This window comes from Humulus lupulus, chromosome 5 (assembly GCF_963169125.1).
Source record: "Humulus lupulus chromosome 5, drHumLupu1.1, whole genome shotgun sequence".
NCBI classification, from domain to species: Eukaryota; Viridiplantae; Streptophyta; class Magnoliopsida; order Rosales; family Cannabaceae; genus Humulus; species Humulus lupulus.
In genome coordinates this window covers 225,561,623-225,579,111 of record NC_084797.1, presented here as the reverse complement: position 1 = coordinate 225,579,111, position 17,489 = coordinate 225,561,623, and the positions used below count along the sequence as shown (strand labels likewise).

The window sequence follows — 17,489 nt, the reverse complement described above, 5'->3', positions numbered from 1 at the left end:
CCATCCGAGCTGGTGTTTTACCCGGGAGTGCACTTTGGGATGACATACAAGGGAAACCGGTGAGGTCGATAACCGAGTTTAACAGACGGGCGCAGAAATTCGTCAATGTAGAGGAAGCGAGGTCAACACTCAAAGCGACCTCGCAAACCGAAACTACAACGATAAACATTAACTCCACCTCAACCTCGGTTGACCCTCTAGTTACACAGCCTACCTCGGAGAATCCTTCCAAGAGAAAAAAAAGCGAGGGAAATAATCCCGAGGCTGATGGAGGAAAGAAGAAAAAAGGAGAAAGATATTTCTCCGTATATAAAGTGCATACCGAGCTCAACGAGTCTCGGGAAAACATATACCTGGCTAATGAAAACCAGGTCCCCTTCAGGCGTCCGGATCCAATGAGGAATCAAAAGTCCAAGAGGGACTCCAGCAAGTATTGTCGATTTCATAGGGACACCGGCCACACAACTGATGAGTGCCGACAGCTGAAAGACGAGATCGAACGATTGATCTCGAGAGGTTATTTCCGGCAGTATGTCAAAAACCAGAATACTGGACAGGCTACTGCCAGCCAGAGAGTAGCCGCGCTTCCGGCAACACAGAATAATAACTCCCGATCTCGGGATGAGGATAGGCCACCGCCGATAGATGGAGAGGACGTAATAACCATCTCGGGAGGTCCTCATCTCGCAGGAGGGGGCAGAAATGCTCAAAAACGATATGTGAATGAGCTGAAGACTGGGGACGGGTCTCCATATGAACCCGAACCAAGGGCACCAAAAAGCCAAAGGGTTGAGACTCAGCCTATAACCTTCACCGAGGAGGATGCCTCTCACGTCCAGTTCCCTCATCATGATCCGCTCGTCATCACCCTACAGCTTGCCAACAAAAGAGTGCGCCGAGTTCTCATAGACAATGGGAGCTCAGTTAACATTCTTTATAAAGCAACCCTAGAAAAAATGGGACTCTCCCTTCGCGACCTGAGGGCTTGTGCAACCACTTTGTACGGCTTTTGTGAGAAGGAACTGCCTGTATGGGGTCCATTGAACTCCCTGTGACCTTGGGAGATTATCCAGTCTCGGTGACCAAGATGATGGAGTTCGTGGTAGTAGAGTTACCATCTGCCTACAATGTATTGCTCGGGAGACCCGCCCTGGTCGGGCTGGGGGCAGTCTCATCTGTAAGGCATCTAGCCCTTAAGTTCCCAACTCCAAGCGGGGTCGGAACATTGAAAGGAGATCAATTGGCAGGAAGGGAGTGCTACAGCATTTCCTTAAGGGGAAAGAAACAGACAAGCGCGCAAGCACTTGTTGTCATACAGTATAAAGATGGGACAGTTTTAGAAATTGATGAGGAGATCGATCCAAGGATTGAAGAGAAGATTGACCTCCAACCTTTGGAGGAGCTCGAAGAGGTTCAGCTCGATGAATCTGATCCCTCGAAAAAGGTGAAGGTCGGGAAACACCTCCTAGACGAATCAAAATAGCAATTAATTTGCTTTCTGAAGAAAAACCAGGATGTCTTCGCGTGGTCCCACTCTGACATGGTGGGAATAAGCCCTAATGTAGCGAGCCACGCATTGAATATAGACAAAAGCTTTCCTCCGAAGCAGCAAAAGCGAAGGCAGCTGGATGAAGACAGAAAGAAAGCACTAAAGGAGGAGGTGGACAGGCTGAAAGCAAATAATTTTATAAGGGACGCTTTTTACCCTGATTGGGTGGCCAATCCAGTGTTGGTCCCGAAACCCAATGGGACATGGAGGACGTGCATTGACTACTCTGACCTCAACAAGGCCTGCCCGAAAGACTGTTTTCCTCTACCGAGAATTGATCAGCTCGTGGATGCCACGGCGGGGCATGGTCTGATGTCGTTCATGGATGCCTATTCTGGATATAACCAGATTCCCATGCATGCCCCCGACCAAGAGCATACGAGCTTCATTACGGATAAAGGGCTCTACTGCTACAATGTCATGCCATTCGGACTCAAGAATGCCGGAGCCATGTACCAGCGGCTCGTAAACATGATGTTCTCAGAGCAAATAGGGAACAACATGGAAGTTTATGTTGACGACATGCTCGTAAAGTCTCAACTTAACAAGAACCATGTTGATGACCTCGAAGAGTGCTTTGGCGTGCTCAGAAAGTACAACATGAAGTTGAATCCTCAGAAGTGCACTTTTGGGGTGTCTTCAGGGAAATTTCTGGGTTTCATTGTCAACTCTCGTGGAATCGAGGCTAATCCCGATAAAATAAAGGCCCTGATCGATATGCCTTCACCTCGGAAGCATAAAGATGTTCAAAGCTTGACTGGCAGGATGGCAGCTCTGGGCAGGTTCATTTCGAAGTCAACGGACCGCGGTCTCCCGTTCTTCAACTTATTGAAAGGAAGTAAAAAGTTCGAATGGACAGACGAGTGCGAGCTAGCCTTTCAAGAGCTAAAAAGGCACTTAGCCGAACCACCTATCCTATCGAAACCTGAGACGGGAGAAGTACTGTTCTTATATCTCTCAACAACTGAACACGCGATAAGCGCGGTGCTCGTCCGAGAGGAAGAGAGAATACAGAAACCCGTCTACTACATCAGTAAAAGATTACTGGGGGCAGAGTCAAGGTATCCACTGATGGAGAAACTCGCCCTCAGTCTGATCCACTCATCTCGAAAGCTCCGCCCTTACTTTCAGGCACATCCTATCCATGTACTGACAGATCAACCATTAAGGCAAGTCTTGTCCAAACCAGAGGCATCTGGTCGACTCCTTAAGTGGGCTGTTGAGCTCGGACAATTCGAGATCACCTACCATCCGAGAACAACCGTTAAGGCACAAGCGTTGGCAGATTTTATAGTAGAGTGCACCGGTACAGCCGACGACGAGGTAACAACCACGGCCCACGAGCTGTGGAAACTTTACGTCGACGGGTCGTCAAATGAAAATGGAGCGGGGGCAGGAGTTATTCTGATCACCCCTGCAGGGAGCAAATTTCACTCTGCATTAAGGTTTGGCTTTAAAGCATCTAATAATGAAGCTGAGTACGAGGCTTTACTGGCGGGACTACGAATAGCAAAGGAACTCAAGGCCAGAGCTATACATTGCTACAGCGACTCTCAGCTCGTAGTTAATCAAATCTTGGGAGAGTATCAGGCTCGTGGCACAAAATTGGCAGCTTATCTGGAGAAGGCAAAGTGCGCATTGGAGTTTTTTGAGTTTTATGCAATCGAACAAGTTCCCCGAGAACAAAACTCAAATGCAGATGCCTTAGCTCGGCTCGCCACTTCCACTGAAAATGAGGAGCTGAATGTTGTACCCATAGAACATTTGTCAGCACCCAGCATTACTGAGTCAGACAAGGAAGATGTGTGCATGATCGAGACAGAACCGACCTGGATGAGCCCGATCGTTGAATACCTCGAAAATGGAATTCTTCCGAAAGATCGAAGTCAGGCTCGAAAACTAATGTATCAACTTCCTCGTTACACCATCCTGGATGGAAGGCTATACAGAAGAGGGTATTCCATGCCATTGCTCAGATGTGTGACTCCCCCCGAGGCAAAGAAGATTATTAGAGAAGTTCATGAAGGGTTCTGCGGAGATCATACCGGGGGGCATAGCCTATCCAAGAAGATTATACACCAAGGATACTTCTGGCCAACCATTAAAACGGATTCTTTCGAGTTCGTGAAAAAGTGCGACAAGTGCCAGAGATTCGCCACGATACCCCGAGCTCCACCTTCCGAACTAACCATGTTGACATCCCCATGGCCTTTTGCGGTATGGGGCATCGACCTCATAGGCTCACTCCCAACTGGCAAAGGAGGAGTAAAGTATGCTGTGGTCGCGGTTGATTACTTCACAAAATGGACAGAGGCTGAACCACTAGCGACCATAACTTCAAAGAAGATCCTAGATTTCGTGGTAAAGAGCATCGTATGTCGATATGGAGTGCCAAGAAAGATTGTGTCTGACAACGGAACCCAGTTTGACTGCGATTTATTTACCAACTTTTGTAACAAGAACGGCATAATCAAGAGCTTTTCGTCAGTGGCTCACCCTCAGGCGAACGGTCAGGTCGAAGCCGTTAATAAAACTCTCAAGAGTTCCTTGAAGAAAAAGTTGGAAGAAGCAAAGGGACGATGGCCTGAGGAATTACCCCAAGTCCTTTGGGGATATAGAACTACAGCTCGGACATCAACTGGACATACCCCATTTTCTCTAGCATACGGTTGCGAGGCAATGTTGCCCATTGAGGTCGAAATTCCAACGATTCGAACTCAGATTTACGACCAAAGTTCCAATCATACTCAGCTCGAAGAAACCCTAGACTTGATCGAAGAAAAAAGGGAGGAGGCTCAGCTGAGAAATGCTGCTTACCAGCAACGAACAACAAGATATTTCAATAAAAGGGTTCGAAGTCGAAAGTTCGGAGTAGGAGACCTGATTTTGAGACGAGTATTCTTAGCAACCCGAGATCCAGCAGCAGGAGTACTCGGGCCAAACTGGGAAGGACCATACCAGATAGAATCAGTCATCCGCCCTGGCGTATACAAACTTGCGAGATTAGATGGGAACCTCATACCACGAGCATGGAATGGCGAACACCTTAGACCATATTATCAATAGTGTAGGAAGTGTCGCCCGTAACCATGATTTTCTGTACTTAGTTTGTTTTTGAATTTCAAATAAAGGGTCTACTTTGTTTCACATGTAATTTATTTTTATTTTTGCAATCTCTCTTAATTTAATAACCTATGGTCACACTCATAGGATATTAAGGGGGCAACATTGGTATACATACCTCCAGCTTAAAGAAAAAAAAATAAAAAATAAAAAATACAAAAAGTATTTGGATACAACCAAATACGCGAGCTTAGATAGTTCGGACTTAACCGAGTTATCAAAAACAAAAAAGTATTTGGATATAACCAAATACGCGAGTTTAGATAGTTCGGACTTAACCGAGCGAGCTTAGATAGTTCGGACTTAACCGAATTATAAAAAACATTAAGTATTTGGAAATAACCAAGTACGCGGGCTTAGATATTTCGGACATTACCGAGCTACCAAAAACCAAAAACGTTTGGAGTTAACCAGATGTGCAAGCATAACAGGTTTGGAACAAACCAGCCAAATTATCGATCAATGATGAATGAGAGCCTAAACCCGTCACAAAATATGTCGAGATCGAGGCTGGAACATCTTAAAATAGTTTAGAACTCATAACCTCGGAGCTAAGACACTAAGGATGAGGAAAAGTGACTAAAAAGATTAACCAAATCATTCATATTACATGCCATATAAGTACTTTTCAGTTCATGGTTACAGTAATGTCCGACCTTGATAAATAACGAGGTTGGAAACGGATAATTCGAATAAACTATGCATGAATGCATCGAATTTCGAGCCTAAATCCAAACTATGTTTGTATGCATAAATAAACATAACCGATCCATCAATTATAAAAATATGCAAAATATTTCGAACCAAGAAATGTAAGCATATAAAAGAATAATAAAGGGAATTGTATCAGCCCCGTGGGCATAAGTTGAAATAATTACAGAAATAATGGGACGCAGCCCCGAAAACTGATCTCCCCGAGGTCAGATTCAAAGAAGAGGAGTCTCCTTGGCCTTCTCAGCATCAGTGGCACCGGACCCCTCAGGACGAATAGCATGACTATCCTCCTAAGCTCCCTCCGAAACGGTACTCGGAGCAGCTTTATCCTTCTCGAGCTACTCAGCCTCTTCCTTCTCGAGCCGAGCATTCCATCGTTCGAGGAAGGACGCCTCGAGGGGACCCAAAAAACTGGTGTCCAGTTCTTCGTTATAGGCCCACATCCGGTACATGGCTGAATCGACCGCCGTTTCCTTCTTTTCTTTGAACTCGGCAGTAAGGCGGGTTTTGATATCCTCCATGAGGTCGAGGGTGACGGCCTTGTCTTCCTCGAGCTTCTTATTGGTCTCCCAAAGCTGGATGTTGTCTTTCTTCTGCTCCTCGAGTTCGTTCTTCAGCTTTCCGAGCTCCTTGGCCATTTCCTCACGCTCCTTAACCACTGCCTCAAGCTTAGTATTCACTGCCTTCAGGTCATCATTCGCTTTAAGGTGGAGGTCCCTCTCCTCTTGGGCGAGGGTCCTGCTCGAATGGACCTCGTTGTTCAGCTCGTAATTAAGCTGGGCAGTGAAAGCAAGAGCCTGAAAAAAGGAAGAAACCATCATTAGCCTCGAGACAGCATGAATGTAAGCAAAGGGAATATATAGGATACTTACCGCAGCAGTGTGCTCGATACTCTTCTCGTACAGGACAGTGCGGTCCCGAGTGCCAGTTAGACACTGCCACTGAGGAGCCTCGAAATTGCCGTAGCTCTGGCCAATCCGGGACATTACATCCGAGATCAGCGTAGACCCGTGAGGACCGGCAGCATTATCCACCACATACAAATCCATATGGGTGGAAATAGTTAGCTTCTGAGCTCGGGAAGCAGAAGGTCTTTTGACGAGCTGGGTAGAAGGCATTTGACCCGCCACAGGAGGTTGGGATCCAACCACGGCAGCGATATCAGTCTGCGAGGCCGGCGCCACCACAGAGACGACGGCCTGCGAGGGTGGTATCGTTGTGGGGACGTTAGTCTGGCCAGTCGACGCAGCAGCAGAGCTCGAAGCCGGCGGGGGAGGAGGAGGCGTTTTCCTAGATCTCTTGGAGCTTTTCCCAGGCTGACTGGTTGTCAGTCCCCTTGCCCTGGGGCGCTTGCTCCTCTTGGCACCCGCATTGTCAATGAGGGCGTCGAGGTCGGAGTCCATGTTGCCTGCACAAGTCATCACAGTGAGTCAGTAAAAGAAATACAAGTTACTCCAACACTATATAGAGTGGTGAAAGAAAAAACCTAACTGGAACTTTCCCCCGAGCTCGAGCTTGGGGACCATGAAATTCCCCCGTCTTCAGAAGAGGCGGGGGGAGGGCCTTCCCTATAAGTTGGTGATAACCTCGAAAGGTCCCTATAGTCATTGGTCCCATACTGCACAGCTATCCCATTCCACATCTCGTCTGTGGTATACATAGTGTCGTATTTCCCGAGCCCACTATCAAACCTATGGACACAGTCATCTACCCAACTCCATATGTAGAAGTGATATCTATCCTGTGGGCACGAGACTAGTCTATTGGGCCTGTGTTTTAATAAAGTGGGAGACCACATTCGCGAAGTAGGAAGGGTTTTACCTCCATCGAAGTCCGAACCCGAGGCTTCATCATTTGCCTCGTTCCCTGACCGCGGACTTCTCGAGCGAATTGGGAGAGGTGCTTTCCTTTCCCTCCTCGGAGGAAGGATGCCTGTGGGCAGAGGCACTTCCTCCCAGCGTTCATATTTGTTACTGGACCAGTCAGAGGTCGACTGGCTTTGTCCCAACAAGCCACAAGCTCGAAGCTTGTCCTCATGTAGCAGAAATGAGAGAGACCTCCTGCCATAAGGGAGTCGGAGCAGGCTCTCTCTGTGCTCCTTCATTGTCTCGTCAGGGGTGGGACGCTGAAAGTTAGCTGAAAGGCGAGATACACTTCAACTAAACATGGATTCAAGGGCTAAAAATTCGAGCTCAAAAGTAGAAAGTAACGGGAATACTTACGAATTCGCCTAAACGAACGATGTCGAGACGGGAATAGACCGTCTGTCCAGAAAAAAGCCTTCTTGAAGTCAGGAGGATGGTTTGGAAGATCTTCAAAGATTTTTGTCTCTTTGGGGTAGCTCGAAAGATAGTAGAAACCATCTCCTCCCCGAGCTCGGGAGGGATTACTCTTCAAGCAAAAGAGATATAAAATCTCTTGGGGTGAAGGACCTGTCCACCCCTGCTCGTGAAACAAGGACCTCAGGGCAGACAGCACCCTGTATGAATTGGTGTTGAGTTGGAATGGAGCCAACCCAACGAAATCGATAAAGTCCCTGAAAAAGGACTTCAGGGGCAGCAAAGCTCCTGCCTTTAGGTGTTCCTGGATCCAGGCCGCGTATTTCACACTGGAGTCGCGACCCCCAGGAGCAAAGCAGCTCCGTTCATGCCTTGTCGGAGCTCGACACTTCAGTGTGTCTAGCGAGCTAAGGCCATGAATGGCCAGGATGTCAGTTATCTGGTCGGAGGTGGTAACCGAGCTCTGGTAGAATTCGGCTTCAAACATCTCCCTCCTAGGCTGCGAAGATGAAGGCTCCGCCATTAAAGAAAACTGAAGTTCCCCCGGATGGTATGCTACCGTGACTTTTAACGCGGGGTCGAGGGGAACTGGCCTAGGCCCGGGGTTCGGCTCCGGATAGATGGCTTCTCGAAGGACCCTTCTCTTCTTTTCGATGACCTCGTCTATCTGGCGACGATAGTGGGCTCGAATGTCTTCTTGCTCGCGTGCGATCTCGTATTCTTTAATCCGACGCTGGTTCCGGGCAAAGATCGATTCCGGGCTCGGAGATTTGGGCTCGTAAGGAATTGCTCGTAGTGACCCCCACCGTCTTTCCGGATTCTGTGACATCTAACGAGAAAGAAAAAATGGTGAGGGCCATGCATGCAAGGATCGCGAGCTCGAAAGAATGAGCTCAGAGATTTAAGGGCAAGAAACTAAGAATTTAGACGCTCGCTAAGGGGTCAGGGCGCGTGTCCCACAGGGAAGAAAAAGAACGTGGATGATTTTTTGAAAATCCCGAAGTTCAAGGGAAAGAAAGGTGGCGGTTAACCAGGAAAGGGCTTTTTCGGGTTTCGTGTAATTGTCAAGAATAAGGGTTTTTACCCGAAAACTTGGTGTACAAGAAACATAGCCTAAAATTTTCAAAACCCAGAAAGTTGAAACCACATTCAAACGTTGAATCTGGATATAAACCAGAGACGAACTTCCAGAGTGAAAATCCAGAAAGCCTAAAAACCTATCGGTTCAAACCCTCCTAACGCATCATGCTAATAACGTAAACTAACATACACAGCAAGCACAGTATAAAAGGAACAACAAAAATGGCGTACTTACACAGTAATGGGGAGTGCAGCGAAATCGTCGAGTGGAGAAGAGGTTGCAGGAAAGAACTCACTGACTCGTACAAACCAGGATTCTTTTGTTTCTTCGGCCTGGAAAACATGCAATGAGCATAAACTGTGGTAAGAGGTTTAGGGAGTGTTTCTTTTTTCTGGACTGTGATGAGAAAATGTGAAGAAGACGAAGAGGGAGTCTTGCATAAATAGGTGGGAAAACTGAATTAATCAGGAACGTTGATTGAAATCCTCAACAGATCGAATGGAGGGGAGTCGATGATAAGACAGCGCCGAAAAGCTGTCAGGCGAACGATCGTGGGCATGTTCCCAAGGTACTCAAGTACCTAAAGTGAGCAATACCCATCTGGCACGTGTCCGTTTTTAAGAGTGTGACGGTATGGTTCCCGAAAAGAGTAGTTCAAAAGTTTCCCTCTCTTAGGATTCGAACAAATACTTTTGAGGGGGCAAAATGTTATACCCAGATTTCGAGCCGTAGCAAATATGACCTCAAAAGCTGAGTTCGCATTAAATGGTCTCGTGAGGGTTAGGGTATGCTCTACGATTGTAAATCGGAGCCTGCAAAGTATGGTACAGACCTCGAATAGGGGGTGACCTCGAAATGATCTCGATCTCGAAGGATAGCTCTGTGAGCCCCTCATCTTCAGAAACAACTTCGGAGCAGGGATCTCGAGCTCGATATGCCATCTCGAAAGAAATGTCAGCTCGGGAAGTGTCAGTGGCTCGCACAATGACGTGAAGCCTTGGAGATACTCAATGGCTACCTTGAATATCTACAAGTGTTGTAGATATAGGATATGATCCTCATTTATTGATGTAAATCCCCAAAAATCGTGGGATATTATTTAGTCAGTTATGCGTTTCCTGATCTTTGGGGAACGTTTCCTTGTATATCTGATTATTGGCATTTAAGGCCATTTATTTTTATTCACAAAAGAGTAACTACCCAAAATGTGTGGGATAGTATTCTGCATCCTTCTCTATAAATAGAGAAGTGATGCACCATTGTAAAGGGCCGAATTTCTGATTCTTGAGAGAAAACTCTGGAGAATTCATGCTAAAGGATTGTTCAGAGATAATCTTGAGATTAATAACAGAGACTCGTGGACTAGGCAGATTTAACTGCTGAACCACGTAAAAACCTTGTGTCTGATTCGTTTGTTTGTTTTAGCCATTGTCTTTAATTGTTTACGTGCTCTCTTCTTTTATCTGTTGACGAAAAACGGCGTCAACAATTAATTATCTAAAAAAGTATTGAAGAAAAAGAAGAATAACACTTTATTAAAAAATGAAGAAGAAGTAACTATAATTTTAGTTACATGGTAACCAATTACCAAAAAGAACTCAGGAATATACACACATATCAAAATGTGAAGGTAGCAAGTTACTATAAAGAACCCAGAAATATACACAGATATTAGAACGTAAAGGTAACCAGTTACCTATTGCAGACCTGAAGATAGAAAGAAAAAAAAAACAAATTCAAAGAAAACAAACGAGATTTGATATGCAACTCTAGAATAATATGAGCAATTGTTTACCTAAACTTAAATTTTTTTACAAGTTAGTTCCAAATCTAAAAAAGAAAAAGAAAAAGTTTATACCTAGAAAAAAAAATCAGATCTGAAAAATTGAAAAAATAGTAAGAATAGTTAGTTGGAGTTTTAGGAGATTGTCGTTGTCGGATGTGCATGTGGCCAGAGTCTTCATTATTTTTTTGAGGTGGAGATCCCCATTGGATTTCTTTTGATGAGTTGTCGGATGTGCAGGAGGTGGAGATCGCCAGAGAGTCCAAGAATTCTCTTGCCGGAGGGGGAGGTTGTCGAAGTTGTTCTTGATTGGATCTTCAGATGGCGCCGAAGCTGGAAGGAGTTTGTGTCGGAGCTGGAAGGGGTTTGTGCCGGAGGTGGAACTTCTTGATCTTGTTTTTGGAGAAGTTTTTGTGTGGCTAGGTTTTGAGAAGAAGATTGAATACTGATTACAATAGTACATCTGTTTTGGTTTTTAATTTAACTTTTTTAGTTAGTTAGCAATTGTATTTCTTATAATTTATTTATTTTTTTAATAAATTTTCCCTTGCTAATTAAGAAAAATATAATCATTATAATTTTGCACAATAATAATATAAAAACTATATTTATGAAAAAAAAATTTAAAAAAAATCTCATAGTGTAATTCCCTCGACTAAAAATCCACATAGTAAAATTTGGGCTAAGTCGAAGAAACCCAATTATCAGCCGAAAGCCATACCTGGCCGAAATTTAACAGTAAACTGTCATCTGCCACGTGTCAAATATATTATAACGATACGCACATGGGTTCAAAACCACGTGTTTAATTTCACGTGTCAATATATTAGAGTGACACGCACATGCGTTCAAAACCATAACTGTAACCGTTTCGAATTCCCTCGCTTTTTCGTCTTTCCAAATTCCAACTTCCTTCTTCCCCGTAAGCTACGCGCCCTGGCCGCGCACGTTATCCAACCCCACCGTGCGCACATTAGCAAACGCCTCCCTCTCCTCCGATCCCGGTACGCCGTTCTGCCCTCCATGGCCTCCGGATCCGTACAACCGGGACGGATAAGAATTCTGAAAAATGGCTCTCAACCTTCTGATGGAAAGGTGGGTCCCGTCGTTTACTGGATGTTTAGAGATCAACGGCTGAGAGACAATTGGGCTTTGATCCACGCCGTCGATCAGGCTAACAAGGCCAATGTCCCCGTTGCGGTGGCTTTCAATCTGTTTGATCAGTTTTTGGGCGCCAAGGCTCGACATTTAGGGTTTATGCTTAGGGGTTTGAAACAATTAAATCTTGTTATGGAAGAAACTCTTCAAATCCCGTTCTACTTGTTTTTGGTAAGTCAAATTTTAAACTTTTCAAATACCCATCTCGTTTTCCCTGATTCTTAATCTGTTTGGAATTTAAGATTAAAATATGTGCATACATATATATATATTTATATATATATATATTAGTGAGAACATGAAGCATTGTAGTTAAAATGTAGGGAGAAGCTGAAGAAACTATACCGAATTTCTTGAGAGAATGTGGGGCTTCGCTTCTAGTAACAGATTTTTCTCCATTAAGAAAAGTTAGAAATTGCAAAGAGGAAATGTGCAGAAGGGTTGGTGAGTCTGTGACTGTTCATGAAGTTGATGCTCACAATGTGGTGCCCATTTGGGTGGCATCTGAGAAATTGGAGTATGGAGCTAGGACTATAAGGACTAAGATAAATAAGAAGCTTCCTGAGTACCTTATTGATTTTCCTATATTGAAGCCACCAATTACGAAATGGATTCTTGAAAATCAAGTGACTGACTGGGATGCAATCATTGCTGAGGTTTTGAGGTTAGGTGTCTTTGTAGTTTTTGTAAGATCAAACAGAAATATGTGAAGTTGTGCTCTTGATGTTGTTGTTCTTGTTGGGTTTTTTTTAATAACTAGGAAAGGAGCAGAAGTCCCTGAAATTTCATGGTGTGAACCAGGAGAGCAGGCAGCAATGGAAGTTTTGATGGGTAGTAAAAATGGCTTTTTGACAAAACGGTTGAAGAATTATTCTTCTGACAGGAATAATCCATTGAAGCCTGGAGCACTTTCTGGTCTTTCTCCCTATCTACATTTTGGCCAAATTTCAGCACAAAGGTGTGCCTTAGAGGCACGTGCTGTTAGGAAAGCTTCTCCTGAGGTTAGTGATGTTCAGTTGATAGCATTTGTCATGGTACTCTTGGTTTTTGCCACGTTGTTTATATGTTTTTCCTTCTACTTGCTATTCAAGGCAGTCGATACATTTTTGGAGGAGCTGGTAGTGCGGAGAGAACTTGCTGATAACTTCTGCTTCTACCAGCCCCATTATGATTCACTTCAAGGAGCATGGGATTGGGCACGGAAGACTTTGATGAATCATGCTTCCGATAAGCGAGAACATCTTTACACGTAAGCAATCTTTGGTTCTGGTTTTGTTTTTGTTTGCCTCACTGATATTTGTTCCAAGACTAGTGATTTTTTTGAAGTCTTTGAACAACTTTCAATTTGCAGGAGAGAACAACTAGAGAAGGCACAAACTGCTGATCCTGTAAGTTATTATTATTTTAATCTTTTTTCCTGAAGAATTTAAAGCTTTTGGGGACCTAAATCTGTATTAGTCTCCTGTTTTTTGGTTTTGACCATCATATAATGAGATTCACTATTGGCATTATGGTGGTAACATATTGTTACTTGTTGACTTGAATATTTTACTTTAAATTAGCCCCCAACAATTTTTTTTCGGGACTTGTTATATTGTTTTCTTACCATTCAGCTCTGGAATGCTTCTCAGCTGGAGATGGTCCACTATGGAAAGATGCATGGGTTTATGAGGCAAGTAAACTTTGGATAGAGATCTACATTTCTTAGTTCCGCCTTGTAAGCTATTGCCATGCCATTGTGATTGTAGCTTGAATAGTATTCAAGCAACTAATATATTTTTCTTGCACTGCATTCATTGTTGTGGAAAGAAAAACAAATATTTTGAGTATTCTTTAATTGTTTTCTGGTTGTTTTTTATGAAAGATTTCCTTTCCATTTTATCCAACTTTGGAGAATTTTCTTGTGCAGGATGTATTGGGCGAAGAAGATCCTTGAGTGGACAAGAGGACCTGAAGAAGCCCTTGAGATATCTATCTATTTGAACGACAAGGTAATTCAACTGTTATCGTGTCATATTTACTTAGTTACTTGTCAGCTTTTTGTGGTTGTCAATAATCAAACCATTTCGATATCAAAGAGCCAAGTTGGAGGTAGAATACTAAGAAAGCTATCTACATTAGGGCTCAACAACATGAAAATCTGGTAGTTGTTGTTACAAAAAAGTTAAGTCCAGCGGGATTATAGTATTGAAACAGTCAAGTAGATAATTAAATAAGGAAGTTCAGAGAATATATTATCGTGAAGTCTTAAGAGTCAAGGGGGGGTCATAGTAAAAGTCCACAAGTTATACGTTTGTATTGTTTTTTTTCCTTCAATTGTATATTTTTGCTTGCAGTATTCAATAGACGGAAGGGACCCAAATGGATATGTAGGTTGCATGTGGTCAATTTGTGGCATTCATGACCAGGTTTGTTTCTTTCCATCATATTCTCGTTTCTTCTTGACATTATTAGTATTAGCTTCGTTAGGCAAATATTGTTCTTTCTTTGCCATTCAGGGTTGGCGAGAACGGCCAGTTTTCGGGAAGATACGTTACATGAACTATGCAGGGTGCAAAAGGAAATTTGATGTGGATGGTTACATAGGCTACGTGAAGAGATTTGTGAGTGAAATGAAGAAAAGAAAAGCAGAGAACCAACTCTGTGGAAAGCCAAAAGAACTTCGCAGTTAGCATTTTAGACCCCTCTAATCTAAGCTCTAACTGTCAGTAAACTTTAATACACTTTAACCATATCTAGCTTCCCAAGTCAAAGGAATTTTTCTGTATGTTATTGAAGAAACGAATTGCTAGGAAGCCATGTTTTTTGAGAATACAAACTAGAATTACTATAGGGGTGTAAAAACTGAAATGTTGTATCAATCTATGTAGTTTTTTCAGTGCGGTTTATCAAGTTTTCGAACCCCACGATGTGCTTCATCAATGTGCCATTTGGGTAATTTTTCTTCTTATGCTAGGATGAATTTACTAGTAAAGAATGCAACAATTTCAAAGGAATATATCATTTGAAATTATTTCTTTTTTTTTTTAAAGATTTGAAACATATTTATAAAAAATTTATTATATAGTGAAACTCCATAGTTTGTCTCTCATAACATACTTAATACTAGCTATAAACACCTTTTGAGGAACCCACTTAAAACGATTTATCTACCCCTAAAAACTTAACACCAAAGCACCAAAAAAAAAAAAAAAAAAACCTCTCAAATTCAATATCTCCCAAATCCTCTCTTTTTCTCCTTAAAAATCATCACACTCACATTCTAAATTTATAAAGAGCAAACATACAGATTTCAAAACTTAAATGACCTCACATTACGAAAGTTTCACATCATCTTTGGCAAAAAAATTCAAAATAAAGAATTTCATCAAGCAATCAATAATGGATAAGTAACATTATTATTTATATAGTGTATGGGTGTCTTATAAAATAGTTTGTATTTGTTCTATGTTGAAAAATTGATTAGAGAATTAAGTTTGTGTTGAGATACAAATTTTTTCCTTTTTGTTTGAACTTATACAACACCCAGTTCGAACTATCGAACATAGTTTGAGCTAGGTTCAGATCTAGTTCATTTATAAAATGAAGAATTTCATAAAGTAATCAATAATGAGTAAGTAATATTGCTATTTATAGTTTATGAGTGTTTTATAAAATAGTGTATATCAATTTTTTGAATCGTTCTATGTTGAAAAAATAATTAGAGAAATAAATAAGCTTGTGTTGACATACAACTTTTTGTTTGAAATCTGCGATTTATGATTTTTTTGGTTTGGACCTACACATGACCTAGTTCGGACATGTGTTCGAATCCTTGTTCGAACTATCCAAAATAGTTTGGGCTAGGTTCAAACCTAGTTAATTTACAAAATGAAGAATTTCATCAAGTAATCAATAATGGATAAGTAATATTGTATTTATAGTTTATTGGTATGTTATAAAATAGTGTATATCAATTTTTTAAAATTGTTCAATGTTGAAAAAATGAATAGGGAAATAAGTTTGTGTTGAGATACAGATTTTAGTTTGAAATATGGGATTTGTGATTTTTTTGGTTCAAACTATAAGACATAATTCAGGCTAGGTTCGGACTTAGTTCATTTACAAAATGAAGAATTTCATCAACTAATCAATAACAGATAAGTAATATTATTATTTATAGTTTATGAATATGTTATAAAATACTTTGTATCAATTTTTTAAACTGTTCTATGCTGGAAAAATGATTAGAGGAATAAGTTTGTGTTGAGATACAAATTTTTGTTTAAAATATGCAATTAATGTTTTTTGGTCAGAACCTAGACATGACCTAGTTCGAACCTAGTTTGGACATGTGTTCAAACATTTGTTCGAGCTATTGGACATAGTTCGAGCTAGGTTCAGACCTAGTTTGAATTATATTTGAAACATGGCTATTTTTTCTCACTAGGTCCGAATCTAGTCCGAACAAGGTTTGAACACGGTTCGAAACTAGGTCAAAACGAGGTTTGAACTAGATTCTAACCAAAATGTCTTAAATTGTAGATTTCAAACAAAAGATCATCATCTAAATACAAAATTATTTTTCTAACCGTTTTCATACTTAATGACACGACTAAAAACTTGTACAAAATAAATGAGTTTGAGTGATTTCGAACTTGAAGGATATTTTTTTGTGTTTTGGTGTTAAGTTATATTTTTAGGGGTAGTTAGGTCATTTTTTTTAATTGGGTAGAGGGGGTAACATTAAATTGAGTATATATTTAGTATTAGTTGTGTTATGGGGATATGTTAGGAAATTATTTACCAATTTGATAAAAAAAAATTGCATTGATTTATTAAAATAGTATTTGTTATATAATAAGATACTAAGACCATCTCCATGCATGATCTAAAAAACTTGTTAAATTTGGCACACAAAAAATGAATAAATGTTATATTTAGTACAATATTTGTAATTGTGTTCTAATGGAGAATAGGATTTTAAGATGCAAATTGATATAAAAAGTAATTATCAATAATAATTGTTAATAAATTAAATATTTTAAAAAATAATAATGGCAATATTGTAATTAATTATATGTATTAAATTATCTCATTAATGTTAATGGCAATATTGTAAAAAAAAAAAATTATTCAAATTTGAATCCTGCTATATTTTGATTTAAATTTGGATAAACTTTTATCGTGTGCCAAATTTTAGCACATTGTTAGAGAAACTTTTACTTATATACATATATATATATGTATATAATTTATATATGGCACCATTTTTATTACCTCGGTTCAAAAAAATGCCTTCACTAATTTAATTTATAATAATACCATTTTTTTCCTACCGTTTTCTCAAATTAATATAACATTGCTTATTTCTCTCTCTAACACGTAGCTGTCGACCATCGGAGCAGAGTTTCCGTACACGCATTGTACAACTAGAAATAAGAGCTGCTGACGAAGCTTAAGCTCAAGTTACGTCACCAAACGTCGCTGGACTCCGCTGCATGCGCTAGTCAAAGGCGACGCCAATGACATTTTAATTGGCTTTTCCGACCAACTCTAGCCACCATGGACCTCGAGGGTGGCACCGTAAGATCGACTTTTTCAAGAGGAACAAAATCCAGCCACCCACCCTGTCTTGATCGCCATGGCAAGTTTGTGGGTACATCCACGATTTTAGAAGCTTTTTCTAGTGACACCTAACAGTTGTTTGAGCTCGGTACCATCTTGTCCTACTCTTTGAGGTAATAATTTTGATATATGCCAAGCATGTGTTTTATGTCTGTCGCCGGAGAAGATGGTTGGGATGGGTCCTTTTTTTGGGTT

General features: G+C 41.4%; 1 protein-coding gene across 3 annotated transcripts; it reads left to right on the top strand.

Moving 5' to 3' along the window:
• Positions 1-11,385: 11,385 nt before the first annotated feature.
• Positions 11,386-14,565, top strand: LOC133778265 (deoxyribodipyrimidine photo-lyase). 3 transcript variants are annotated; one of them, XM_062218139.1, is made up of 9 exons: positions 11,387-11,858; positions 12,011-12,351; positions 12,448-12,688; positions 12,779-12,936; positions 13,039-13,075; positions 13,301-13,359; positions 13,597-13,678; positions 14,024-14,095; positions 14,186-14,565. In XM_062218139.1, the coding sequence occupies exons 1-9, from the start codon at positions 11,553-11,555 to the stop codon at positions 14,357-14,359; spliced, it is 1,470 nt and encodes a 489-aa protein (XP_062074123.1). In that variant the 5' UTR covers positions 11,387-11,552; the 3' UTR covers positions 14,360-14,565. The 3 variants fall into 3 exon arrangements, with proteins under 3 accessions (XP_062074122.1, XP_062074123.1, XP_062074121.1); XM_062218137.1 differs by having other exon boundaries at positions 11,408-11,858; positions 13,319-13,359; XM_062218138.1 differs by having other exon boundaries at positions 11,386-11,858; positions 12,448-12,936.
• The last annotated feature ends 2,924 nt before the right edge of the window (positions 14,566-17,489 follow it).

Bases quoted from the DNA above. Each gene is read 5' to 3' on its own strand.
- LOC133778265 (XM_062218138.1), top strand. From the start codon at position 11,553: ATGGCCTCCGGATCCGTACAACCGGGACGGATAAGAATTCTGAAAAAT. The intron at 11,859-12,010 runs GTAAGTCAAATT...GTTAAAATGTAG, and splicing joins TCCCGTTCTACTTGTTTTTG to GGAGAAGCTGAAGAAACTAT. The intron at 14,096-14,185 runs GTTTGTTTCTTT...TTTGCCATTCAG, and splicing joins TTTGTGGCATTCATGACCAG to GGTTGGCGAGAACGGCCAGT.